The 25,111-nt window shown below is 41.2% G+C and overlaps 1 protein-coding gene across 50 annotated transcripts in view; it reads right to left on the reverse strand.

Annotated features, from left to right (window-relative positions):
• The window catches only part of CLASP2 (cytoplasmic linker associated protein 2), a 209,664-nt gene that overhangs the window by 78,080 nt on the left and 106,473 nt on the right, over positions 1-25,111 (reverse strand). For 35 of the 50 annotated variants that reach the window (XM_051818590.2, XM_051818553.2, XM_051818548.2 and 32 more), the window contains 8 exons: positions 23,355-23,425; positions 21,095-21,154; positions 19,006-19,083; positions 17,738-17,905; positions 14,498-14,553; positions 12,854-13,027; positions 3,561-3,584; positions 1,093-1,110 (listed from right to left, as the gene is read on the reverse strand). In XM_051818590.2, the coding sequence (XP_051674550.1) occupies positions 1,093-1,110; positions 3,561-3,584; positions 12,854-13,027; positions 14,498-14,553; positions 17,738-17,905; positions 19,006-19,083; positions 21,095-21,154; positions 23,355-23,425 (649 nt within the window). The remainder of the gene's footprint in view (positions 1-1,092; positions 1,111-3,560; positions 3,585-12,853; positions 13,028-14,497; positions 14,554-17,737; positions 17,906-19,005; positions 19,084-21,094; positions 21,155-23,354; positions 23,426-25,111) is intronic. The other 15 variants (XM_051818554.2, XM_070072929.1, XM_051818566.2 and 12 more) reach the window with 2 other exon arrangements.

Consider the following 25,111-nt stretch of genomic DNA (forward strand, 5'->3'; position numbering starts at 1 on the left):
AAATAATGAAGAAACTTAAAAATTAAGAATTGAGGAAAGAAAAGAATTGTTGAGAACTACAATGTAAACAGAAGCAAAAACAGAAATATACTTGATGGACTCCTAATATCCTAGCAAGAACCCTACAGAGCCGTTAGTTCAGAACTCTGACCCTCTTACAGAGTCTATTTTAAGTAAGACACACCATGTTTTCTTGACTTAGAAGGAAACCCAAAAGATCAAATTATTATTTTGGAAATGAAGAATTTATCCACAGTCTAACAAATATTTTAAATTACAATGCCACTTACCAGAAATCATATTTTTATAGAGTTCTCTGACATAAAACTTAAAATATTAACCTAGTTAAAATATGTCAGAGTAAATATGAGTCCAAAAAAACCATGGTTAAATCTACTTGGTTTTATACCATAAGAAAATGTCATTCATGTAAAATTCAGACCAGGAAAAATGTGCTTCAAATCAGAGGATTTAAAAAGACAACTTGTTTAAAAAAGAGCTGATAGGTATGATAAATGTAAAAACTGAATTCTTTTCCTTTCTACAAATTCAAGAGCAATAAGTAATTATTTCTGACGTGAACTGGTTCAGTAAAAACATATGTAAGTAGTCTCCTGTAATCTCACATTCAGTTTGAATGGTCTAGTCACTGAATCCTAACTAAAGATACATAGAAAAGCAGACAAACATTTGAAGTCCACCAGTGTTTAAAGTCCAGTGATAAAGTGATGATGTATGTTGCCACAAAGCATAAATGAACTGGCATTAATTAGAAAATAAAAACACAAAAAATAAAAGCAAAGCATTACCAGAAAAAATGAAATTATTAACTTTGTACTAAATATTACTAAGAAAGCAATTGTTTTTCCAACATGAGATGATTCAAGATACAAAGCAAAACTTATGGTTTAACAATTAAAAGAATTCATACACATAATGGATACAACCAAATATGAAATGCAGAAGCACCCAGCTGGTAAACTATAAAAGTTTGCAAAAAAATTAGTTGGTTTTAGTTTTAATATTTAATTTCTACCAATGAAAACAGTAACATAAATGTAATTGTATTACTAACAAAATGTACATTCTTACCATCTTCAGATGCTGTTCCTAAATAAGAGAAATAAAACAGTATTTCAACAAATTCTGCCAGGGCTGAAGTTAAAAACTATCTCACAACTCCCACTCCAGACTAAAAGGAACAGGTGAAAATAAAAAATAATTCATAGTCTGACAGCCTTGAATTAACTTCAAAAAGGTTTATTCTGAGAAGATGAAAATCGAGGTAACCTGATGATTCATAGCACACACAACCCAGTTAAAACGAGACAACTGAAAATGACAATATCCTATAGTGAACACTTTTACTGCTATATTTTAATCTTAAAATTTGAAATGATGAAAAATGTAACAGAAATTAGTCACTCAAGAAAAATTCAACTCTGTATTTACCGTGCTTTGCAAACTAAAAATGTATAGCCCTTTGCAGAGTAGAAATACTTTCGTGCATTTTTAAAAGGTAGTCCACGGGTGGGTAGGCACTGGCACAGCGGTTAGACCCCATGTGGGACGTCCTACACTCCACACTGGAGTGCCTGCACCCAAGTCCCCATTCCATCCTATTTCAGCTTCCTGCTAACGTGTTACCTCATCCTGCGGGTGATCGCTGAAGTTGTTGGGTTGCTGTCACCCACATGGGAGATGTGAATTGAGTTCCTGGCTCCTGGCTTTGGCCTGACTCAATCCTAGCTCTTGAAGGCATTTGGGGAATGAACCAGAGAACTGAGTATCTCTATCTCCTTTTCTGTCACTCAAACAAAACAAAACAAAACAAAGACCCTGTACTAATATCACACCTTGCTACTAATAAAGGGCAACAGTATCCATGTCTCTGTATTTTCTTTAATGCAGGATTAAGAATCAGTGAGGGGCCAGCGCTGTGGCGTGGTGGGTAAATCACAACCTGCAGGGCCAGCATTCCATGTGGGCTCTGGTTCAAGTTCCAGCTGCTTCACTTCCAATCTACCTCCCTGCTGATAGCCTGGGAAAGCAGTGGAAGATGGCCAAAGTGCTTGGGCCCCTGCACCCACATGGGAGACCTGGAAGAAGCACCAGGCTCCTGGCTTCGGATGGGCGCACCTCTGGCCATTGCGGCCAACTGGGGAGTGAACCAGCGGATGGAAGACCTCTCTCTCTCTCTCTCTCTGCCTCTCCTCTCTCCGTGTAACTTTTTCAAATAAATAAATAAATCTTTAAAAAGAAAAAGGAATCAGTGAGCATAACAGATCATGTAGCACAGCTGATTCCTCATAGAGCCGGATGTTTTTGACCCAAGCAAGAAAATATTTATCTTTTTTTTTTTTTTAACCAGTTTCAGGATATCAGTATTAGAAGGGATAGCAAAGGGTCTGAGTTACAAAAACCATCTTAATACTGCCATTTCATTCAATACTTTTTCATTTATGAAATACACTAATGCACAGACTAACATAATTCACACTCCTATATCCAAAAAAAGATTAAATGTTTCATTTCATTAAAATAGAAGATATTTAAGATCAATTTTTGGAGTATAGGTAATAGCTAACAAAAATATACAGAATCAGCAGTTTCCCAGATCTCAGAATGTGATTTACAGATTTAGTACCTTATCACAAGGTCTCTGAAAAGGCTGAGGTTGTGTTGCAGCAAGTTAAGAGCCACCTGAATCCCACGAGTGCTGGTCTGAGTTCCAGGCTCCTGGCTTCCACCTGGCCTGGCCCGGCTGTCATGGCCATTTACTGAGTAAACCAGCAGATGCAAGATTCTTTTTCTCTTTCTCCCTCTCCCCTCATCCTCTCCACTTCCCACCCTGTAAATCTGCCATTCAAATAAATAAAAAGAAAAAAAAAAAGCTCAAGCTCCTATATAACATTATGGCACCAGATGAAAGGGAAAGTGCAGATACTATGCTTGCTGCTTACTGTTTCAGACAAAAAATATCACAGAGATGTTACTGATAACAGATAAAATTTTATTTTGAAATACTGAATATTGAAATTAAAAATGTAAAGCTTAAAGTTCAATTTTGATGTCAGTTAAAAAATTCACCCTTAAAAAGACAGTTTCTGTAACATGCATTTGATTTTTATAAACAATCATATGAATCTGTGAAATGTCATTATTCAAATTCTGGATCAGAGTTAGGAAACTAAAGGGTTGAATCAAATGATATATGAGATTCCTTTCCATTCTTCTGAATCCAATTTTAGGGGAAGATCTAAGTAACAAACTGAGCACATATTCAGAGGCATACTTCTAAGAGATCAGGTAGAGATGTTTAAGATAACTGGTTTAACTCACAACAAAAACAGTAAGCTACTATTCGAGTAGATCAGGAAATCTAAGAATATAATAAGCCTAACCAATATCTAATCAGGAAATTATGTAGTCATTTTCATATTAAGATTATTGCTAAACAAACAATATGCTTTGAGAAATTAAGAGAAGAATGAACAAGGATATGCTACAGAATTCAAGAGCCATAAAAATTTTAAAGAATTAGAAAGGGAAGTTCTTACCATCCATCTTGTCGGAAGTATCCTCTTTGATGAAAGAGCAAGCAAAGAACAGAGGAAAACTTAGTATATTAGAAAACATGATGTTATAATCCCTGGAAAACATTGTTTTAAAGAAGACAGAACCTAAAGCAGACATAAATATCATGCTTGTTTTCATCTGAAACATGAGATTAAACAAGATGAGGTTCTTCTATGAGATAGACTGATACCTAAAAGGTTAAGTAGAGACTTTTTTTTTTAATCAGTAATAAGTCTGACTTTTCAATAGTGTGGAGCGAGAAACGTTAATAAGATCCATGTCCCACACTTGGACCTCTGCCATCACCAGGTGACTCCCATGCTTTCCTGCTGAGTTCCTTCCAGATATTCCTCAGTCCTGCCTGTTGTCCTCCCTAGCCTACAGTGCACCCACAAATTCCACATCATAGCCTTCTAATTATCCATTTTGCTTTTCCATCCCCATCCTTTAACACTTCATCCTTTATACAACTCCACATCTGGATAAATAACTCTACTACTCAAGGTGTTCCGATAGACAAAAGTACGCAACTATGAAGTCACACATACTGGCTTTACTAGAAACTGGGATAACTATTCGACTTGATCTTTAGTACCAGTGCTGGACAGTCTTCACAGCAGGATGGGGCCAGCCCCGTAGTGCAGCAAGTTAAGCTGCTGCTTCTGATCCGGCTCCCTCCTAACATGCGTGGGAAAGCAACAGATGATGCCCGAGTACTTGGGCCCCTTCCACTCATGGGGTGGGCCAGGATGAAGTTCCAGGCTCCTGGCTTTGGCCTTGACAAGCCCCATTAGGGGAGTGAAGCAACAGATGGAAGATCTCTCTATCCACCCCCCACCAGTGTGTGTGTGTGTGTCTTCCTGTCAGTCTACCTTTCAAATAAATGTCTTTTAAAAAAAAAAAAAAAGGGATTGATGTTGTTCTTTAAAAGCTTGCCTCTGGGGGTGGCATCCAGTAATTTAGTTTTGGATGTTTCCTTTGTAAATGGTAAGGTTATTTTAAGTCTGTGTGTGTGGAGGGGCAATGACACTGAATTCTGCTACATCATTTTGCCTAAACTGTTCTTGCAGTGTGGTTTATGGTGAACACTTACTTTTTTTTCTCCTGGAATTTTGGTAATTGTATTGCATGTACAAGCAGAGGGCTGCATTCCCTAGCCCTGCTGTGTTGTAAGTGAGCTTCCCTAGGCAGAGAGCCTGTGCACATGTTGCTGTACTTGGTTGCTAGAGGAAGCAAAGTCTCCCCAACACCACCTTCGGGAGGGAGATCTTGGGTCTGCACTTAGGACTTTGTCAGGCCACACAGTAAACCATTTCCCTCTCCTGATTCTGCCGTGCATCCTTCTGCTCTAATAAACTTTGGCCATCAGTACAGCTACTTCTGAGTCCTGCAAGCAAGTCCCCCAGTGTGTGCACAGTTGTGGGAAGCCTAAAACCGTGTCCTACCTCTTGTACCCACTCAATGACTATTCTAAACCTCAAGCTATCCCTTAACAAATGATCTTGACTCTGAATCCTCAGGCAGAAAATCACAATGACCTCTTGATCACACTGCTCTTAATACCCACACTCCCAAAACATCACATCTGAATCTGCCACGTCCTTCATTTCCTTCCCTCATAGCTCAGTGAAACGGTGATGCTTCCACACCCAAGGTTAATCTCCTCACTACACGCTGTGTATCCCATTCTTCATGCTTCCATAGGACTCTGCCATGAATTAACTTTCTCATCCTTGCACTTCTAGCTTTTCCTTCTCCACTAATTACCATCTTAGTATATAAACATATTTAACTTCTCTCATCTTAAAAAACAACATTCACCTTTCAACTTGTTCCTCAACCAATTGAAATCTGACTCATATACAATATAACCTCACTGAAACTGTTTATTTTGATGTATTCTAGCAATTCTAAAGACTCAGTTAAGAATAAATATATATCAAGGTTTCTTTAATTAAATTATTGACTGTCTCATATTACACCAAACTTCCTCTGCAGATTGACGTTACAGGGCAATCATAAAAACATTTATGATATTCCTGCTGCAAAGGGATTCAGTACTTTAGGGAAAGCAGAAACAAATCAGTGGCAACTGCTTTAAGAAATACACTGAGTTTAATGTAAATTAGAGTAAGAACAATTTGTAGGCTGGCGCCATGGCTCAATAGGCTAATCCTCCGCCTTGTGGCGCTGGCACACTGGGTTCTAGTCCTGGTCGGGGCTCCAGATTCTGTCCCGGTTGCCCCTCTTCCAGGCCAGCTCTCTGCTGTGGCCTGGGAGTGCAGTGGAGGATGGCCCAGGTGCTTGGGCCCTGCACCTCATGGGAGACCAGGAGAAGCACCTGGCTCCTGCCTTCGGATCAGATCAGCGCGGTGTGCCGGCCGCGGCGGCCATTGGAGGGTGAACCAATGGCAAAGACCTTTCTCTCTCTCTCTCTCTCACTGTCCACTCTGCCTGTCAAATACACACACACACACACACACACACACACACACATATATGTTGTATTATGAAAAAAAAGATGTTTTGCATGAAAATAAACTCAAACTTTGAATTCTGTTTTTCCACTAACTTTTGACTGCGCACTGCACTGATCTGAAGCCCAGAGCCACGTGCTTCTCCTGGTCTCCCATGTGGTGCAGGGCCCAAGCACTTGGACCATCCTCCACTGCCCTCCCTGGCCACAGCAGAGAGCTGACCTGGAAGAGGGGCAACCGGGACAGAATCTGGTACCCTGACTGGAACTAGAACCTGGTGTGCCGGTGCTGCAGGTGGAGGATTAGCCTAGTGAGCCGCGGCGCCGGCCTACTCTTGTGTCTTAAGTGAGCTTCCCCTGGCAGAAGGTCCATGCACATGTTGCTGCATTTCATGGCTGAAGGATGCAAAGACTCCCCAACAACACCTTTGGGAGGGAGGCAGGGTGAAAGAAAACAAAGCCCACCAGATGCATGTCCATGAGAGCACCTCAAAAACATCTGCAGAACATGTTGCTAAGAGGGAAGCTAGGGCGGCATTTGATGCATATGCATTCACTGCACACTGGGAGTCCCTGGGCTCAAGAGCCAGCTCTGCTTCCAATCTAGCTTCCTGCTAACCTGCGAGGCCATGTGATGGCTCAAATACTTGGATCCCTGCCCTCCATGTGGGAGACCAGGATTGAATTCCAGGCTCCAGTCTTGGGCTTGGCCCTGTCCTAGCTGTTGTAGGCATTTCGGGGGTGAAAACAGTGGAAAGACCTCTCTTCCTCTTTGCCTTTCAAATAAATTAATATAATAATAGTTTATTCTGGTAAGAAACACTGGAATCCAGGTATACTTGTATAAGAAAGCTGCATGAGGGCCGGTGCTGCGGCTCACTAGGCTAATCCTCCGCCTTGCGGCGCCGGCACACCGGGTTCTAGTCCCGGTCAGGGCGCCGGATTCTGTCCCGGTTGCCCCTCTTCCAGGCCAGCTCTCTGCTGTGGCCTGGGAGTGCAGTGGAGGATGGCCCAAGTGCTTGGGCCCTGCACCCCATGGGAGACCAGGAGAAGTACCTGGCTCCTGCCTTCGGATCAGCGCGGTGTGCCGGCCGCAGCGGCCATTGTGGGGTGAACCAACGGAAAAGGAAGACCTTTCTCTCTGTCTCTCTGTCTCTCTCGCTGTCCACTCTGTCTGTCCAAAAAAAAAAAAAAAAGAAAGCTGCATGAGACCCAGAAGGGTGGAGTGGTGTGAAGGAAGAGAGTGATCCTGGAAACAGACAAAGGATGATGGCTGACTGCCCCTGACTGTGAACCTGGCCAGATAAGAAAAACTAAAAAGGAGGACATCTTTCCCTTCTGTAATGCAACAAACATGAATTCAAATCTCAAAGAACCAAGATAAGTAAGTCAATCAAAAACTTAATATATAATTCACACGTACCATAAAATCCACCCTTTTATACTATTTAGTATTTTTAACATCTTTATAAGATTCTACAACCATCAATATTACCTAATTCTAGAACATTTTCTTTTCTTTTTTTTTTATTTTATTTTTATTTTATTTTTGACAGGCAGAGTGGACAGAGAGAGAGACAGAGAGAGAAAGGTCTTCCTTTGCCGTTGGTTCACCCCACAATGGCCGCCGCTGCAGCCAGCGCACCGGGCTGATCCGATGGCAGGAGCCAGGATCCAGGTGCTTTTCCTGGTCTCCCATGGGGTGCAGGGCCCAAGCACCTGGGCCATCCTCCACTGCACTCCCTGGCCATAGCAGAGAGCTGGCCTGGAAGAGGGGCAACCGGGACAGAATCCGGAGCCCCGACCGGGACTAGAACCCGGTGTGCCGGCGCCGCAAGGTGGAGGATTAGCCTATTGAGCCACGGCGCCGGCCTAGAACATTTTCATTACCTAATCATATCCTAGTCTCCATTCTTCTAATTAATGGAAATAATATATTTACTTTCTGATTCTGGGATCTGTATATTTTAGCACTTTCAAATAACTGCAGTCACGTAATATGAGTACTCGTATGTGCTGCTGGTGTCTATTTCACAGTGATGTCAAGGTTAATCCATCTTGTAGCATACGTTCACCAGTTGATGGATATTTAAGTTGTTTCCACTTGCTGCCTATTACGAACATTCATAGCCATGTTATTGTGAGAACATATGTTTTCCTATCTCTTGGGTACACAGCTAGGAGTAGCAATGATGGGCCACATGGTAATCCTATATTTAACTTTTTGATGAATTGCTGAACTGTTTCCCAAGTGACAGCATATTTCCATCAGCAGCGTATGAGGGTTTTGCACATCCTCACTGCGTTGGTTATTGTCTTTTTGATTGCTGCCATGCTAAAGGGTATGAAGTGGTATCTCACTGTACTTTTGGTTTGCATTTCCCAAATGACTAATGATGTTGAGCATGTGTTCAACACACATTTTGTGTGGTTACTTAATCTGTTTATCTTCTTGGAAGGAAAGTTTATTAAAATTCTTTGCCCATTTGAAAAATACGGTTGTCTCTTATTAATACATGCTAAGAGTTCTTTGTATCATCTGGGATACAAGTCATTCATCAGTTGTATGTTCCGCAAATCTTTTCTCTTATTCCGTGTGCTGACTTTTCACTTCCTTCGTGTGCTCTTTGACGCACCAAAGCGTTTAGTTAATGAAGCCCAATCTACTTATCTTTCTTGTTGTTGTTGTTACCTGCATCTTTGATTCAGTCATACCTAATAAACCACTGCCTAATTCAAAGTCACCAAGATGTGTGCTCACAGAATGTCACAGTTTTAGTTCTGACATGTTGCGTTTGTGAGGTAAGAGTCCAAATTAATTGTTTTGCATCCAATTGTTCCTTCTGCACTTGACAGTCTTGGCATTCTTGTTGCGAATCAGCTGTCCACAAACGTGTGGGTTTATTTCCGGACTCTCAATTCTCTCGCCGGTCGAGGTCTAACACTAGCACCTCGAGGACTTGATGACTGAGCTCTGCAGTCAGTCCTGAAACTGTCGAGTGTGAGTCCTCCGACTATGATCAAACTTCAAGCTTACTTCAGCTATTCTGGGCCCCTGACAGCCCCATACACATTTCAGGATCAGTCTGTCAATTGATATACAAAGGCAACCGATGGGGATTGCACTGACCATATAGACAGCTTTGCCACCAAAACAACATTAATTTTTAATTAAATTTAATTTAAAAATAATATTTTAATAATTTTAAATCTATGAACCTGGGATGTCTTTCTACTTATTTAGGTCTTCTTTAATTTCTTCTAAGAATGTCATGTAGTTTTCAGTGTACAAGTCCTATACACACTTTTGTGAGTATTCCTAAGTATTCTATTCTTTTGGATACTATTGTACTAGCTTCCCTTATTTCACTGTGGAATAGTTCATTGCTCATGCTTAGAAATGGAACTTATCTTTTTTTTTTTTTCTTTTTTTTTTTTTGACAGGCAGAGTGGACAGTGAGAGAGAGAGACAGAGAGAAAGGTCTTCCTTTGCCGTTGGTTCACCCTCCAATGACCGCCGCGGCCTGCGCACTGCGGCCGGCGCACCGCACTGATCTGAAGGCAGGAGCCAGGTGCTTCTCCTGGTCTCCCATGGGGTGCAGGGCCCAAGCACTTGGGCCACCCTCCACTGCACTCCCGGGCCACAGCAGAGAGCTGGCCTGGAAGAGGGGCAACCGGGACAGAATCCGGTGCCCCGACCGGGACTAGAACCCGGTGTGCCGGCGCCGCAAGGCGGAGGATTAGCCTAGTGAGCCGCGGCGCCGGCCCGGAACTTATCTTTCTGCACTGATCTTGAATCCTGGGATTTCTTAGAATCCTATATACAAGATCATGTTTTCCTTCTTTGTTTTCCAACCTGGATAACCTTCTACTTCTTTTGCTTATCTAATTGTCCTGGGTAGACTCTCCACGATAATGTTGGATTAAAAAGGCTAAGAGCGGAAGTTTTTGTCTCATTACTCACCTTAGGGAAGAGTAGTTAGTATTTCATTACCAAGTACTACTCTGGCTGTGGGTTTTTCAAAGAGGCAGGCTCTTCATCAGGTTCAGAAAAAGGTACCTTCTACTTGTCGCTTGCTGAGTATCTTTATTATGACAGGGTGTTGAATTTTGTCAAATGGTTTTTCAGTGGCTACTGAGATGATCATGTGGTTTTTGTTCTCTGTCTTCGAGTATGGTGTCTGACACTGTCTGGTTTTCACATATTGTATTCCTAACAATGTAATCTTTTTAAATAGAAAACTTTTCTGAAAATTAAAAGCACTAATCAACCTACTGTTAACATGTTTGTATACATCCTTCTAGTTCTTTGTCAATGAATATTTTACACAAAAGTGATGAAATTACCACACATTATTTGGTAGCCTCTATCATTTGAGGACTGTTGAAAATATAACTTGGGGCTGGTGCTGTGGCTTAGCAGGTTTGGTCTCCACCTGTGGTGCAGGCAACCCATATGGGCACTGGTTTGAGTCCTGGCTGCTCCACTTCCAATCTAGCTCCCTGCTGATGGCCCAGGAAAGCAGCAGAAGATGCCCCAAGTGCTTGGGTCCCTGTACCCACGTGGGAGAACTGGAAGAAGCTCCTGGCTTCTGGTTTCGTATCTGCACAGCTCTGGCCGTTGCGGCCATTTAGAGACTTAACCAATGGATGGAAGACCCTCTCTCTATCCCTCTCTTTGTCTGTAACTCTGCCTCTCAAATAAACAGGCAGAGTGGATAGCAAGAGAGAGAGACGAGAGAAAGGCCTTTCTTTTCCGTTGGTTTACCCTCCAATGGCCGCTGCGGCCGGCGCACTGCGGCTGGCGCACCGCGCTGACCTGAAGCCAGGAGCCAGGTGCTTCTCCTGGTCTCCCATGGGGTGCAGGGCCCAAGCACCTGGGCCATCCTCCACTGCACTCCCGGGCCACAGCTGAGAGCTGGACTGGAAGAGGAGCAACCAGGACAGAATCTGGTGCCCCAACCAGGACTAGAACCTGGGGTGCCGGCGCCGCAAGGTGGAGGATTAGCCTATCGAGCCACGGTGCTGGTCATAAATAAATCTTAATAAAAAAAGAGAGAGAAAAAAGAAAACTTGCTAATGGCTACACAGCACACATAAGGATATATCATAATTTGATCATTTGGTCTTTGTTATGTACTAAAGTTAACTCTGATAACATATTATGAAAAACACAATGAATTTTTTAACTTTCCTGATATAATTATCTGGACACTGGATTCCCTGGTTAAAAATCCTGAGCATTATAAATTTCCTCATGGGTATTACAAAGTAGTCATGTAGCAAAAGATGTTCCATAATTAATTCACATCAGTATTGCTTGATAAGGTTCTACTTACTACTTTCTTGTCAGTAGTTGGCTTTGACCTTAACCTTTTTGTTAAATATATAGGTCTTCCAATTTGCAATTGTTTGCAGCTGAAGGTTTAACATTTGTTCTGATGTTTACTTGTGATTTTGAATAAACTTTTCTTGACATATGTAGAATTTTGCTCTATAAAAATAAGCATGGGGCTACTGTGGTGGCACAGCAGGTAGAGTTGCCACTTGTGAGGCTGGCACCTCACACTGGAGTGCCAGTCTGAATCCTAGATGATCTGCTTCCAATCCAGTTCCCTGCTAATGCACCTGGGAAAGCAGCAGAAGATGGCCTAAGTACTTGGGTCCCCATCACCCACATGGGAGACTCAAATGTAGTTCCTGGGTCCTGGCTTTGGCCTGGTCTAGCCCTGGCTTTTACAGCTATTTTTGCAGGGAACCAGAAAATGGAATATATTCATCTATCACTCTGCCTTTAAAATAAAGAAATAATTAAAAAAAAAAATAAGTTCATCTATTTCTTCACAGACATGAAAAACTTCTTGACATTGTAACTTTTTGTAGTATGTGGCAAAAAATTTTTCCTTTTTAGTTTTCAACAGCTTATCTTCAAATTTTCAGACTTTAATTTCAAGAGACTTTTCCTTCATTGTTTGTTTTTATGCTTAGAAATGTCTTCCCTAACTTGAGATTATATGAATAGTCATCTAAGTTTTCCTCAGGTTGTTTTATATTTTTGTTCAACATCTTAGTCAACTAAAATATATTTTTACCTGGTGTATAAAACAGTTTTAATTTAATTTTATATCAGGTTCATGTGTCTAAACATCATTCACAAAAGAATGTATCCATCCTTCCTCAGCCCCTATGCCAACTTTATCGAATATTACATTCATACCTAAAATCTGTGTTCCAATGATTTGCCTGCTTAGTGTTCTACCAGTATTACCCAAGAGAAAGAAAAATGAAGCATGAAACAGAAAAAACAAGACGGATACTCAATCTTAAACTTTAAATTGACAGAAAAACATCAACAAACCAAACTCTGAATAGTTGTTGGAATATTATGCGTGGATTAGACACAGAATAGCTTTACGGCTCTACCATATCCCCCAAAGGCTTTAAATTTTTGGTAAAGGAATAAGGGTAGCAGAAAGAAAATAGAGAAGTTAGATGCACAGTCAAGCCCATTGCAAACTCCTTCAGTAATCACTGGCTGGATGGGGCAGAAGTGCAGGCATAAAAATTCTATCAGCAGTCATGGAGTCAACGTTGTTTCTTTGACCAAGATGATTGTAAGGCCATGGCAAAAAGGGAAAACAAAGCAGCTCAGTTACCTCAGAACTGTGCCCCCATATATAATCATATTAACACACAGGGACCATCTTAAGGAAGAATGAACTAGAAACGATGAAGCTCTTGTCTTCACAGAGAGCAAGGAGAGAACACTGCAAGTGGGAACATAATTAGATGTCTTACCTAGGGAAGCATAGGAACCTGGATTCAGGGCACCTGCACCCAACCGCCCACTTCGCACAGACTGTCCGGAAGCATGATGTGCCTTGGCACCAGCAGCAGCATTCACATCAATGTCACTTCGTGAACGCTGCAGACTTCCTGGAAGGGAACTGGCTTTGCTGCTACCTGCTGATACTAGGGAAAATGAGCAAAGTTAATCTTTAGTACTCAAATCACCGTAAACAGTGTGAAAATTATATAAACTTGAAATCATCATGCAATAATCTGCAATGACAGGAAGCAGTGATCAAATGAATAGTGCCATAAAGTACTTTGAAATCAGCATCCCTGAATGTTGGCCCAACTAAGCTTTCCTGGCAATTATCTATCTCCTTGCCTCACTTTCTTCTCCCATAAAGTGGGAAAGTGACAATATTTTGATTAAAAATTCACAAGACTATTTCATAGATGAGGAGGAGATGTTTTTGACTGATTTGTGAAAACAAAGCATCACAGAGGGTAAACAGATGAGAGCATTATTGTTTTTTACTATTAAAAGTTGGAAAAGTAAGGCCGGCGCCGCGGCTCACTAGGCTAATCCTCCGCCTAGCGGCGCCGGCACACTGTGTTCTAGTCCCGCTCGGGGCGCCGGATTCTGTCCCGGTTGCCCCTCTTCCAGGCCAGCTCTCTGCTGTGGCCCGGGAGTGCAGTGGAGGATGGCCCAGGTGCTTGGGCCCTGCATCCCATGGGAGACCAGGAAAAGCACCTGGCTCCTGGCTCCTGCTATCGGATCAGCGCGGTGCGCCGGCCGCGGTGGCCATTGGAGGGTGAACCAACGCCAAAGGAAGACCTTTCTCTCTGTCTCTCTCTCTCACTGTCCACTCTGCCTGTCAAAAAATAAAAAAAATAAAAAATAAAAAGTTGGAAAAGTAGTCCAGGAGTAGGGATATTCAAACATAACGGAGGTTCTGCTGCTCTCAGGCAATGATGCGAAGTAAGTCATTAAATTCCTGGTCTTTAGTTTTTTAATTCAATTAATTAATTGATTAATTTATTTGCAAGTCAGAGTTACACAGAGAGAGAAGGAGAGGCAGAGAGAGAGGTCTTCCAACTGCTGGCTCACTCCCCAGTTGACCACAACGGCTGCAGCTGTGCCAATCTGAAGTCAGGAGTCAGGAGCTTCTTCCAGGTCTTCCATGCAAGTGCAGGGGCCCAAGGACTTGGGCCATCTTCTGCTTTCCCAGGCCACAGCAGAGAGCTGGACTGGAACTGGAGTAGCCGGGACTCGAACTGGTGCCCATATGGGATGCCCGCATTGCAGGTGGCGGCTTTATCTGCCATACCACAGTGCCGGCCCCTAGTTTTTTAATTTTAAAAAGGAGGCGTTTTACAAACTCTTGTCGCAATCCATTAAATCATGAGTAGGTAATGACCAGAATTTTAAAGAAATGAAATGCAAGATAAAGAGTATGTCACCAGCGACTTCACAGAACTTTGGCCTATACTTGCTATGTATGCACTGTATATTCACAGGTGGAGCGTGCATGTGTGGTATTGGGTTATCACACAGAATTATTTTCTCACTGTGGACCACATCAAAACAGTTTAAACGTTACTGCATTAGAGATAAAATGGGTCATGATTCTTATTGACAAAAGCAATTACCTCTTCCAGCCACAGCTGATGGATTTGCTGTAGACCACTTGGAAGAAAAAGGGCGACTGGAAGATACAAAGAAGACAATTTGTCATTCCTCTGATAATAACTAGACACACTACTGAGTTTTCTTAAAAGTTGAGGAACTTCTAAGTTTAAGTTTAGTTTTTAAATCCTGTTAGAATAGTTCTCAAACGTATGTATGATACCACATATCAACGGTTTCTCAATTAGCCTTGAGATACAATTAAATGACTGGCAATGAACAGAGTCTGCAAAGCGCTAAGACACAGACACCAGGCAGCTTTAGTTCACTCTGGGTCTCAGGCCACAGCACAATGTGCACCACAAAGGACTCAAGAATAGCACTGTCAGCACTTTGTGTATCCTGAGGTATTTTACCTAGAAGGAGAAAGAGGCAATGATATTACTAGCACGTAGGCAACTCAGCATAGCCAAAGTCCTTCCCAGATAAGCCATAATGGCTGTGGTCACTGGCAATCCATGCAGTTCCCAGGTACACATCACACTCCTCACACACAGTGCTGTTGACTGTTACAATGTGGGACAATAAAAACAATGCTATGAAGTACTACTGAGGATAACGTATATGATTAAAGAATGATGTTAGCAAAACATCTCTAAGCACCTCAAAGGACCTACCATCTGTCTAAACAACTTTCTTGATTTTTTATCTTTAATTACAGTAGTACTCAACCACTCACAGAGAAATAATTAATCTAAGTAAGCAGTAGATATCTGGAAAGTATACATGCATCTGTAAGTTTTAAAGGGGAATGAAGGGGAGAGACTCAAAATTCTCAAACAGGTTAATGCCAGGATATAGAAAAATATTCTTCAAGTTACAAATGATGGGGCCTGCACTGTGGCGTAGTGGGTTAAGCTGCTGCCTTGAATGCCAACATTCCATATGGGCACTGGTTTGAGACCCGCTGCTCCACTTCCAATCCAGCTCCCTGCTAATGCGCTTGGGAAAGCAGTGGAAGATGGTCCAAGTGCTGCCACCCACATGGGAGACCTAGAAGAAGCTCTGAGCTCCTGTCTGGACCTGACACAGCCCCAGCTGTTGTGGCCATTTTGGGAGTGATCTAGCAGGTGGAATATTCTCTGACTCTCCCTCTCTGTCATTCTTTCAAATAAAATAAATCTTGAAGAAAAAAAAAAAAAGTGAACCAGTAGATGGAAGTCACAGTGACAACTTTGGTAGTGTTTTGTTTTTTTTTTTTTAATGCAGAATGAGAGAGAGAGAGAGAGAGAGAGAGAGAGAAAGGGAGAGGGAGAGGGAGAGGGAGAGGGAAAAGGAGAGGAAGAGGGAGGGAGGGAGGGAGGGAAGGAGGAGAAACAGAGACAGAAGCAAGATTGCATCTATTGGTTCACCCCTCAAATGGCTACAACAGTGGGGGCTGGGCCAGGCAGAGCCCAGGAGGCTGGAACTCCATGTGGTCACTCAGGCCATCTTCTTCTGCTGTCTCAGGAGCCCCAAGAAGGGAGCTGATCAAAATCAGCACACACATGAGATGCCAGCGTCACGGGTGGCAGCTGGACTCATGTGCCACAATGGTGGCTCCAGGAGTGCTCACTAAGTCTAACAAAATATTATTTTTTAGAACTTTCTCCTATTAAACTGAAGCAGATCACATCAAGGTTTACTGAATTTAGGGATGTTTGTATTTAAAGATATTATATTAGAGACAGATAAAATATTTTCCTTAGAGCCTTGCTACTCAAATATGTTCCATGGACAAACAGTGTTTATATCATATAGGAGTGTGTAAACAGTGCAAATTTCAGGCCTACCTCAGAGCCACTGAATGAGATTCTGTAATTTAACATCATTTTTGAGGTGATTTGTATGCATGCACTTTAAAGTCTCAACATAAAAAGGAACAAAAGCAATCAAGGGAAAAAAGCAACAAAGAGTTCATTTGAGGTGAGGGACTTACTGCAAATTTAAACAGAAGTTTAAGCAGAAATTTAGATGTAAGTTTAGATGAGTCATTATTCCTACAATAATTATTTTTTGAAGTCAAATAATACCTCCTTTTATTCTGAAAACTTACAAGAAACCGAACTTTAGTACAGGACTCATCAGGGCCTGTGAGCAACTCCCTCAACTCTGCGATGCACGTATCTCACTTGGTTCACCCCCATCCAGTTCTGCGCTAAAGCTGCCCAGGAACGAGCAACCTTCACAGGGGGCAGGGCCCCAAAGAGAAATCATCACAGAAAGGCAAAATAACATTCTGTGAGCTGGCCTTCCCTGGGGAAATCTTCAGACAGATGGCAGGGGCAAGAGGCCAAGAAAATGGACAGAAGCAAAAAATGCATCAAAGATTTTAGAAATCTCATCAATCCAGAGAGAGAGAAAATAGGGTTACAGACATCAAAGCAACAAGGATTTAAGGTAACACATACCACAATGCATATGGAGTTACAGAAAAGTGAGAAGCTAGCTCAATTTGCTCCTTTCAAGGATTTCTGGAATTGTTACGTCACGCATACAGAGGAGTTTGGTTTTTTTTTTTTTCCTTCTTCTAAAGATTCATTTTATTTATTCAAAAGGCACAGTTAGAGAGAAAGAATGAGAAAGAGATCTTCCATCCACTGGTTCACTCCCCAGATGACTGCAACGGCTGGGCTGGGGCAGGTCGAGGCCAGGAGCCAGGAACTCCATTCAGGTCTCCAAAGTGGGTGCAGGGGCCCAAGCACTTGGGCCATCTTCCATGGCCTTCCCAGGTGCACTAGCAGGGTTCTGGATCTGAAGAGGAGCAACTGGCTGAACCGGTACCCACGTGGAATGTTGACGTCACAGGCTACAGCTTAACCTGCTGCACCATAACACCATTCCCAACTGCACAGTGTTGAACTCTGAAGATGACTTCTGAACCTCCATTACGTTCATCCATTAAAATATCTTGGAAATGGGCTACTTACTGCATGAACTATTTTTGCAGTATTAAAAAATGCACATAAATCAGTACTTACCTGACTTTCACAGATATGAACAACAGAAACAAATGTGAATCGCTGTACTCTTTACTCAAAGACAGTAAGCTAACGTTAGCATGCAACTGGACCCCTGACACAACAGACCAAAGAAAACAAGTACATTAGATTCCTCCATTCTTCCAAGGTTTTCTGTGAAATCAAGCAGACACTCAACCACCCAACTGAAGGGACTGAAGACGGGGAAAGGAAGAACTCAGTAATTATCGTTATTGCTCTTACTTGAGACTTTCTTGTGAGCTAGACGAGGACCTGTCGGACTGTGGGAGAGACGCTACACTGCCAGAACTCTTCAAGTAGGTTTGAAGGCTCTTCTGATAAGATGGCTCCAGGGAATTATACAACGTTTCAGCTTCGCCAGGAAAGTGGTTTCTAAGACCCATGTATGTCCTGTAAAAGAAAGAAAAAATTAAAATACACAAAGAAATAGCTTTCTATGATTAGACAGTACAGAATATGTATACATTCGAGGAGGTTGAATAGGCATTTAATATATGTGCTATGTGTCAAGTCAATACTTTTTAAATTTAACAGGCCTTTCATCAAAGAAAGGATGTACTTTTCTCTGAAGGGAGGAGAGAACTTCCACTTTGCTTATAGCCTTGTCTAAATACTGACGGAAGCTTCCACAGCCTAGGCAGCTCATATCAAGAGCCTTGGGCGATCACTGACATCATACATAAGAGTGTTAATTGTTTAATTAACAACAGGAGTCACTGTGCACTTACTTACATGCAGAACCTCTGTCCTCACTGAGTTGTATTATGAGAATTAACTGTAAACTTGTTCTCATTTTTTTATGTGTTTGTGTGTGGAAACTGTTGAAATCTTTACTTAGAGTTGGTCTTATGCATATAAAGTTATCTGAAAATGAATCTTAATAGAGAATGGGACTTGGAACGGGAAAGGGAGGAGGAGGTGGGGTGGGAGGGTAGGTATGGTGGGAAGAATCACCATATTCCTAAAGCTGTACTTATGAAATTTGTATTCCTTAAATAAAAGATATCTTTGGGGAAAAAATAAATTCAACAGGCCTTTGAAAAAAGCAATTTCAGTTCAAAACCTGGCTGTGCCAAATATGGTTTATGGAACCTTGGGTAAATCCCTAGCTCTCCAAACTCTGGTTGCCATCTATGGAGTTAATATCACCTCCATAGGGCCATGTTAGTATTAGAAAATAATGCATACCAAGTGCCTCACAGAGTGTCAGGTGCACAACATGCCTCAATAAATCAGAGTTCCTTGTACTCACAATGAAAGTAGATCAGGTATAATGGAACAGGAATACTGATGAGTATAAAAATGACAATTTGAAGCAGGCTGTTAGATGTCTAGAATAGATTTACTGGAGAAAATCATCTTAATTTTACTGAAGGGCTAGTCAAGTAGAATATATGGTACATGCCTGATATTTTCATTCTCTGAATACAACTCCTTTTAAAAAAAGACCAAAATATATTTAAATGGCACAAAAACACATGAAGACCTACTTTCTTGCTTCCACTCTTGCCTCAGCATCAGCGTCATGAATTCCTTTCTTAATAGTTTCGACCAAGACAGCTGCATGTCTATTAAATAAACACATCTTTAGATTCACATATAAAGCTGTGTATTTCACCAAAAATAGTATTTATTGTCTATATGCTACATATCAATCACAAAGGGGTAAGCGAAGTAGAACGATTAGTGAACAATAATAAATCTGAGATGGAAGGATTTTCTAATGATCTGCCCCATACATTTCATGCACGTACGGTCCCCCTTCAGATAATCCAATCACTATAAATCTGAAAGAGACTATTTTTACAAGGAATGAAGATAGTGTGTAAGCATACAGTACCTAAATTTTTAATGAATTAGAGGGTAAAAAGGAAAATCTTCCGTGTGGTTCTTTGCTGAACTACCACTGCAAAAAACAACTTGCTGAGAATGTGATCAGTAATGATCTCACTAAACTCAACAGCATCTGCCACAAAAGAACCTAAAGGAAACTTGAGATCGTACTATGCATAATTAAACAACAAATTTTATTTAAAAAAATTAGCTGTGGACAGTTTTAAGGATTTCCATGAAAATGGAAAATCATTACACAGTACACAGTATACCAAGCTTCAAATTTGAAACTAATACAAAATACAGCCATGTTAATGGTTAGGGACCAACTAACCAGCTGCTTACATCTGCCTCTTTCATTTATAGTAGAAACTGTCCTTGGGGCCAGCATTGTGGCACAGCAGGAAAAGCCAGAGCCTGCGACGCTGGCGTCCCACATGGGCAACTGTTTGAGTCCTGGCTGCTCCATTTCTAATCCACTCCCTGCCAATGGCTTGGGAAAAGCAACAGAAGATGGCCCAACTACCTGGGGCCCTGCCACCCACATGAGAGACCTGGAAGAATCTCCCATCTTTGGCCAGGCCCAGCTCCAGCTGCTGTGGCCATCTGGGGAGTGAACCAATAGATGGAAGCTCTCTGTCTCTGTTTCTCCCTCTCTGTGTAACTCTTTCAAATAAATAAATAAATCTTCAAAAAATCTGCCCAATAAATACTAGACCTACAACGCCTGTCTGCAAGTACGGAGAAACTTTCCAACAAATCTCTTCTAAGATCTCTTTCCCCTGGGCGGGCATTTGGCACAGTGGTTAAGATAATGTCTGGAATGCCCACATCCTGTATTGGGGTGCCTGGGTTCAAGTCCCAGCTCTGCTTCCAGCTGAAGCCTCCTGCAAATGTACATTCAGGGAGGCAGCAGGTGACAGTTCAAGGACTTGGGTTATGCCACCTGTGTGGGAGACCCAGACTGAGTTCAAGGACTTGGGTTATGCCACCTGTGTGGGAGCCCCAGACTGAGTTCAAGGACTTGGGTTATGCCACCCGTGAGGGAGACCCAGACTGAGTTCAAGGACTTGGGTTATGCCACCCGTGTGGGAGACCCAGATTGAATTTCAGGCTATCAGGCATTTGAGGAATGAACCAGTAGACGGGAGACTTCTCTGTCAAATAAAATAAAACAAAATAAAATAAATAAGCAACTTACTTATTTAAAATATCCATTTATTTATTTGAAAGAGTTACACAGAGAGAGATATCTTCCATCTGCTGGTTCACTCTGTAGACAGCTGAAGCCAGGACCTGAACCAGAACCCATATGGGATGCTAGCATCGCAGGTGGCAGCTTTATCCACTATCCCATGCTAGACCACATTTTTTTTTTTTTCTTTAATAAACAAAATCTCTTTACTCTAAAAGGCTAACTCTTTTCTTTCCCTAAATCCTTAAATCACACACTAAACACTGACGGCACTTCAGGAAATGTCACATGACTAGAGATATATTTTCAAATTTTTGCCCAATTCAGCTCGGAGTATGTTACATAACCCATTCTACTTAAGAGACTCTCACTGATTCCATAAAGAAAATCAGATCATTCATAGGTGCAGTGAAAAAGAGGAACACAAACCTACAGTTTTAAAGGAAAAACAACATAAATAACATTTATGGCCAAATGAGAAATAACTACCACTACCCACTTCTCAAACACTGAGGGCGGTCACGGGGAAGGAAAGGAGCAGCTATGCATACCTTTCTAAGGAATGAGTCTGCCACTCTTGCAACAACAAATCTAAAAATTCAAATGAACGCCTGCAAAATAAATGTGAATTTTAATTAAATGTTGTACTGACAAATGCATTAACACTAACATTCCTAATACTGAACTTTGACCCCCAAATTAAACCATAAGAAATGCTTTTAGATATTTTAATTGTGGAATTCTTGACTCACTTTAAGGATCCAAGTGTTCCTATGCTAAATAATTCATAAAGATCTTAAGAGCCCCCCATAATTTTAACTAAAAATGTCTGTCAAACAGAAAATTTAACAAATTTTGTTAATTTAAAAAATATCTACTAAACATCTACTGTGTACTAGGCACTGAAGATATACAATGGTGATTGAGGAAGATATGACAGCCTAGATCTTTAATTTCTACATTTTGTTTCCCTAAATCAAGTTCATATCATTTCTCCCAAGCCCTTCAGTCCTCAAGCTCTTTAATTGTCGTGTTCTTGAGCTCTTCTTTCTTGGCATTTAATAACACATTTCTGTCTTAATTTTCTTCCTTTATTAACATTTTTTCCTCCACATTAAAAGGGTGTTCACCTGGTTGGTACCAGTCTTAGCCCATTTCTCTTTGGACTTGGGCAACATCATCTGTACCCTTAGCTCCAATTATCAGACACAATTCTCACAACCAGTCCTGTATCTCAAGCACTGGTTTTCATTTCAGGTGTTCGAAGCTGCAACCAGCTTATGGACATCTCCATACAAGCAGTGACTGAGAACTCAAACATAACATTCCAAACACTTGTTTCTTACCCCGTGAAATCCACTGTTTTAGCCCACATTAGACGGGCTGAGTGACAGAGTGGGACTTACACCCTGGCACTCCGACTCCAGAGCTCAGCCTGAAGCACTTGATACCACCCCATTATTCATACCCAATTTTTAAGACTCATTTAATACACATGAAATCCATTTTTCATTTATTAAACAAAATCTCCTTCAATCAATTACCATTTATACAGCTCTGGTTCATACTCTGCCTCTCCCTTAGGTAAATTATAACAATTGTGCCGGAGGACATCACACCTTTGAGTTCACAAAAAAATCTACAATTGTCAAAGACTCCTATCCCCCACGGACAACGTCAAAATTCCTCCTCAGGACATTCAATATCCTCCACAATACCACCTCAGTCTACTCCCCCAGCAACCAGCCTCTTCCCACAGAAACCTTCTCGACTCCGTGTTCTGGACTCGGGGGCCTGTCTGATGGCTCCACAGCATGTGGCACAGCTTTAAATCTCTACGAGGCTGTATCTGATCCACCTCCCCTACCATTCTTGGCCTGCTCCCTATATTCAAGCAATTCTACGATGCATTTCCTGATTCCTGCTTCTCTACCATATTTCTGTTTCTCAATGAAAAACAGGCCTCTTCTGTAAAGACTGACTTTGTCGACTGCTTCTTCCCCATCCACTCTTTTTTTCACCACCCTTTACAAATGTAAACAATATTCTTAGCTTGTGCTTTATAAGACCAGGCTATTGTTCAGATTTGAGCTGTGGGCTATTGTTTGCTGATCTCTGACATAACAAGAGGTGACAACTGCTGCCAAAACGGAACCCCTGAAAGGCAGTGATCACATCTTACTCAGCTTCTTCCTAACACTCCAGGTGTTTAAGTAAGTTTGCTTACCAGTTCTGTTTTAGAAAGGAAAAGAGTTCCTTACAAATTTCTTAAACATCAAATGCACAACCTTGCTTTCCCTGTCTTCACTACTAATGGTGAGAGTGGTGACATCAGAAGCCTTAAGAGGCAGACACAGCGAGGTGGTACGATGGGGAAAACTGACGGGCTGGCAGATCAGATTGACTGGGCCTGTCCCAAACACTAGGTTAGGTTGCACTAGGACGTATCTCATCTGCTCCTGAAATCCCGGGATCGACATTATCAGCCTTACTAACACATGCACACATGAAGTTCAGGCAGGATATTCAGCCAATGGCACTTGTAGGACTCTAGCCCAGGCCTCATTCTAGACTCTCTCCAAGGCAAGGCAAGCCTAAATAGACGAAAGCTTAATATGATAAAACTGAGAAATGTGGGTGGCCATAATAATTCCTTTACCCATTTTTCCTGATACTGATGTAAGAATATTTTATTGTGGTTTTGTGGAAGGCAAGAAATTAATGACAATCAATTTTTTATACCAAAGAGTTAAACATAAGACAATATTAAAGTTACTCCTTCCCACCCCAATTTTTTTTTGGACAACTTACCTCCTCACAGGAACTGATTTTGATGTGCAATTGCTTGTAATTAAAGGTATAAGTCTGGGTACATGAGTATGCTGAAAAAGACGTTTTGGAAAAGGCTGAAAAATACTGTGCACTTCACGTAGTCTTTTGTTGCCATATTAGAAACAATAGGACAAAAACACTTCAAAACTCAGAATTTGAAAAAATTAACACCATTGTTGAAATGTTTTCCGAAATTAAGGTATTAGTAATGATGATAATATTTCAAAAGGACAGCTGTGGATGTAGTAATATGTAACAAAGATAACTGAATAGCAGCAAAAACATATTTGACAATAGAATTTTGGAGACAGAGATAACTGAAGGGACTGGTCATGTATCAGATGCATTTTCTCAAGTACCATGACTACTTCTGGTAGAAAAGAGTAACTGCAATGTCATCAAAGCAGGTAAATCAGAGTGAATCTAAATCCCTAACCATTGGGAGTGCACTTCGAAATGGTAATTTTATAACAGAACTTTTCGTTCTGGCTGAGTAATACCTCTCTAGAATTCAACTGAAAGTTCAACAGGCACAATCTGGATTCTGTGAGTAACTCTCATGTTATTCTTTAGTGAAGCCAACACTAACAAGCTCGTAATAGACTGAGGAATAAAACAATGACCCATGCATATGTATTTTATGCCTTCAATGCCCATTTTTCTTCTAAGCTAATGACACAGACTGCATTACCTAGGAAGCAGGCTCTAAGATGGACAGTAATTTGTAGAACACTTATTAAAAAGTGTCCTTGAGATCAAAACTAGGAAAAGAAGGAGGAAGTAGGAGTGGACAGAGGAAGAAATCACATCGTGTTAAGACTCCAGGATATCGTTAGGGAGCTCTGGAGCTCAACAGGTCCTTCAGAATATTCTCGAATGGGCCCCAGATGGCCAAACCGTCACACAGCTACATCAGTCAGTTATTAGATATGGGCCTTACTGGGGAGGGGCAAGATCATGGTAATGGCAGCTCAATCCTTAAAGAGCCTGAAAGCTGACGTGCTGCCAACAACGCTTCCAGCACTGGGAAAACAGACGTGCACACACAACAGTTGCCTGCCACAGCTACCTGAACCAAAATAAAAAGGAATTTTTTAAGCCACCAGAGAGAAAACACCCACAAGTCTAGGATTATGTATATAAGAGAGGGATCTGCTTGCATTCAATCCTTACATTCAGCATGTTTTCTTATGATAAAACAATCAAATAATACCTCATTCTTTACAGACAATAATTAAGTCAGGAAAACAATTAGGAGGGATAAGAAAGTGACTGCAAAGTTTAACAATCAAATTTTCAGTCCTTAATTGTGAGGATAAAGAAAAGCCATTTCAAAATATTCAGATAAAAAAAACTTGAAAATCTAAAGTCATACAGGAAGGACTGAACCCAACTGAAAAATGAGAAGTGTAAATATATACAAATAAGCACTGGTCAGGAATAAAAGCAGTAAAAAACTATGAAGTTAATTACAATTGCTGAAAATATCTGTTAAATTTAATCTAATGGCTGCAGGAAAAATTACACAAATGAGAAAAAAAGTACTTTTTAAGAGGCAGGCAGGGAGGAGTGAAATATAGGTTTTATTCTTGATGCTGATAAAGAACTTTTAAATTACAAAAGGGGAGGAAAGAAAAAAAAGAAACAGGCAAGAAACACAATAAATAGAAAAAAAAACAAACATACCAATCAAAAATTCTGATCATACATAAAATATTAAAGGCAAGAACTGACAG

This window comes from Oryctolagus cuniculus, chromosome 4, assembly GCF_964237555.1.
Source record: "Oryctolagus cuniculus chromosome 4, mOryCun1.1, whole genome shotgun sequence".
NCBI classification, from domain to species: domain Eukaryota; kingdom Metazoa; phylum Chordata; class Mammalia; order Lagomorpha; family Leporidae; genus Oryctolagus; species Oryctolagus cuniculus.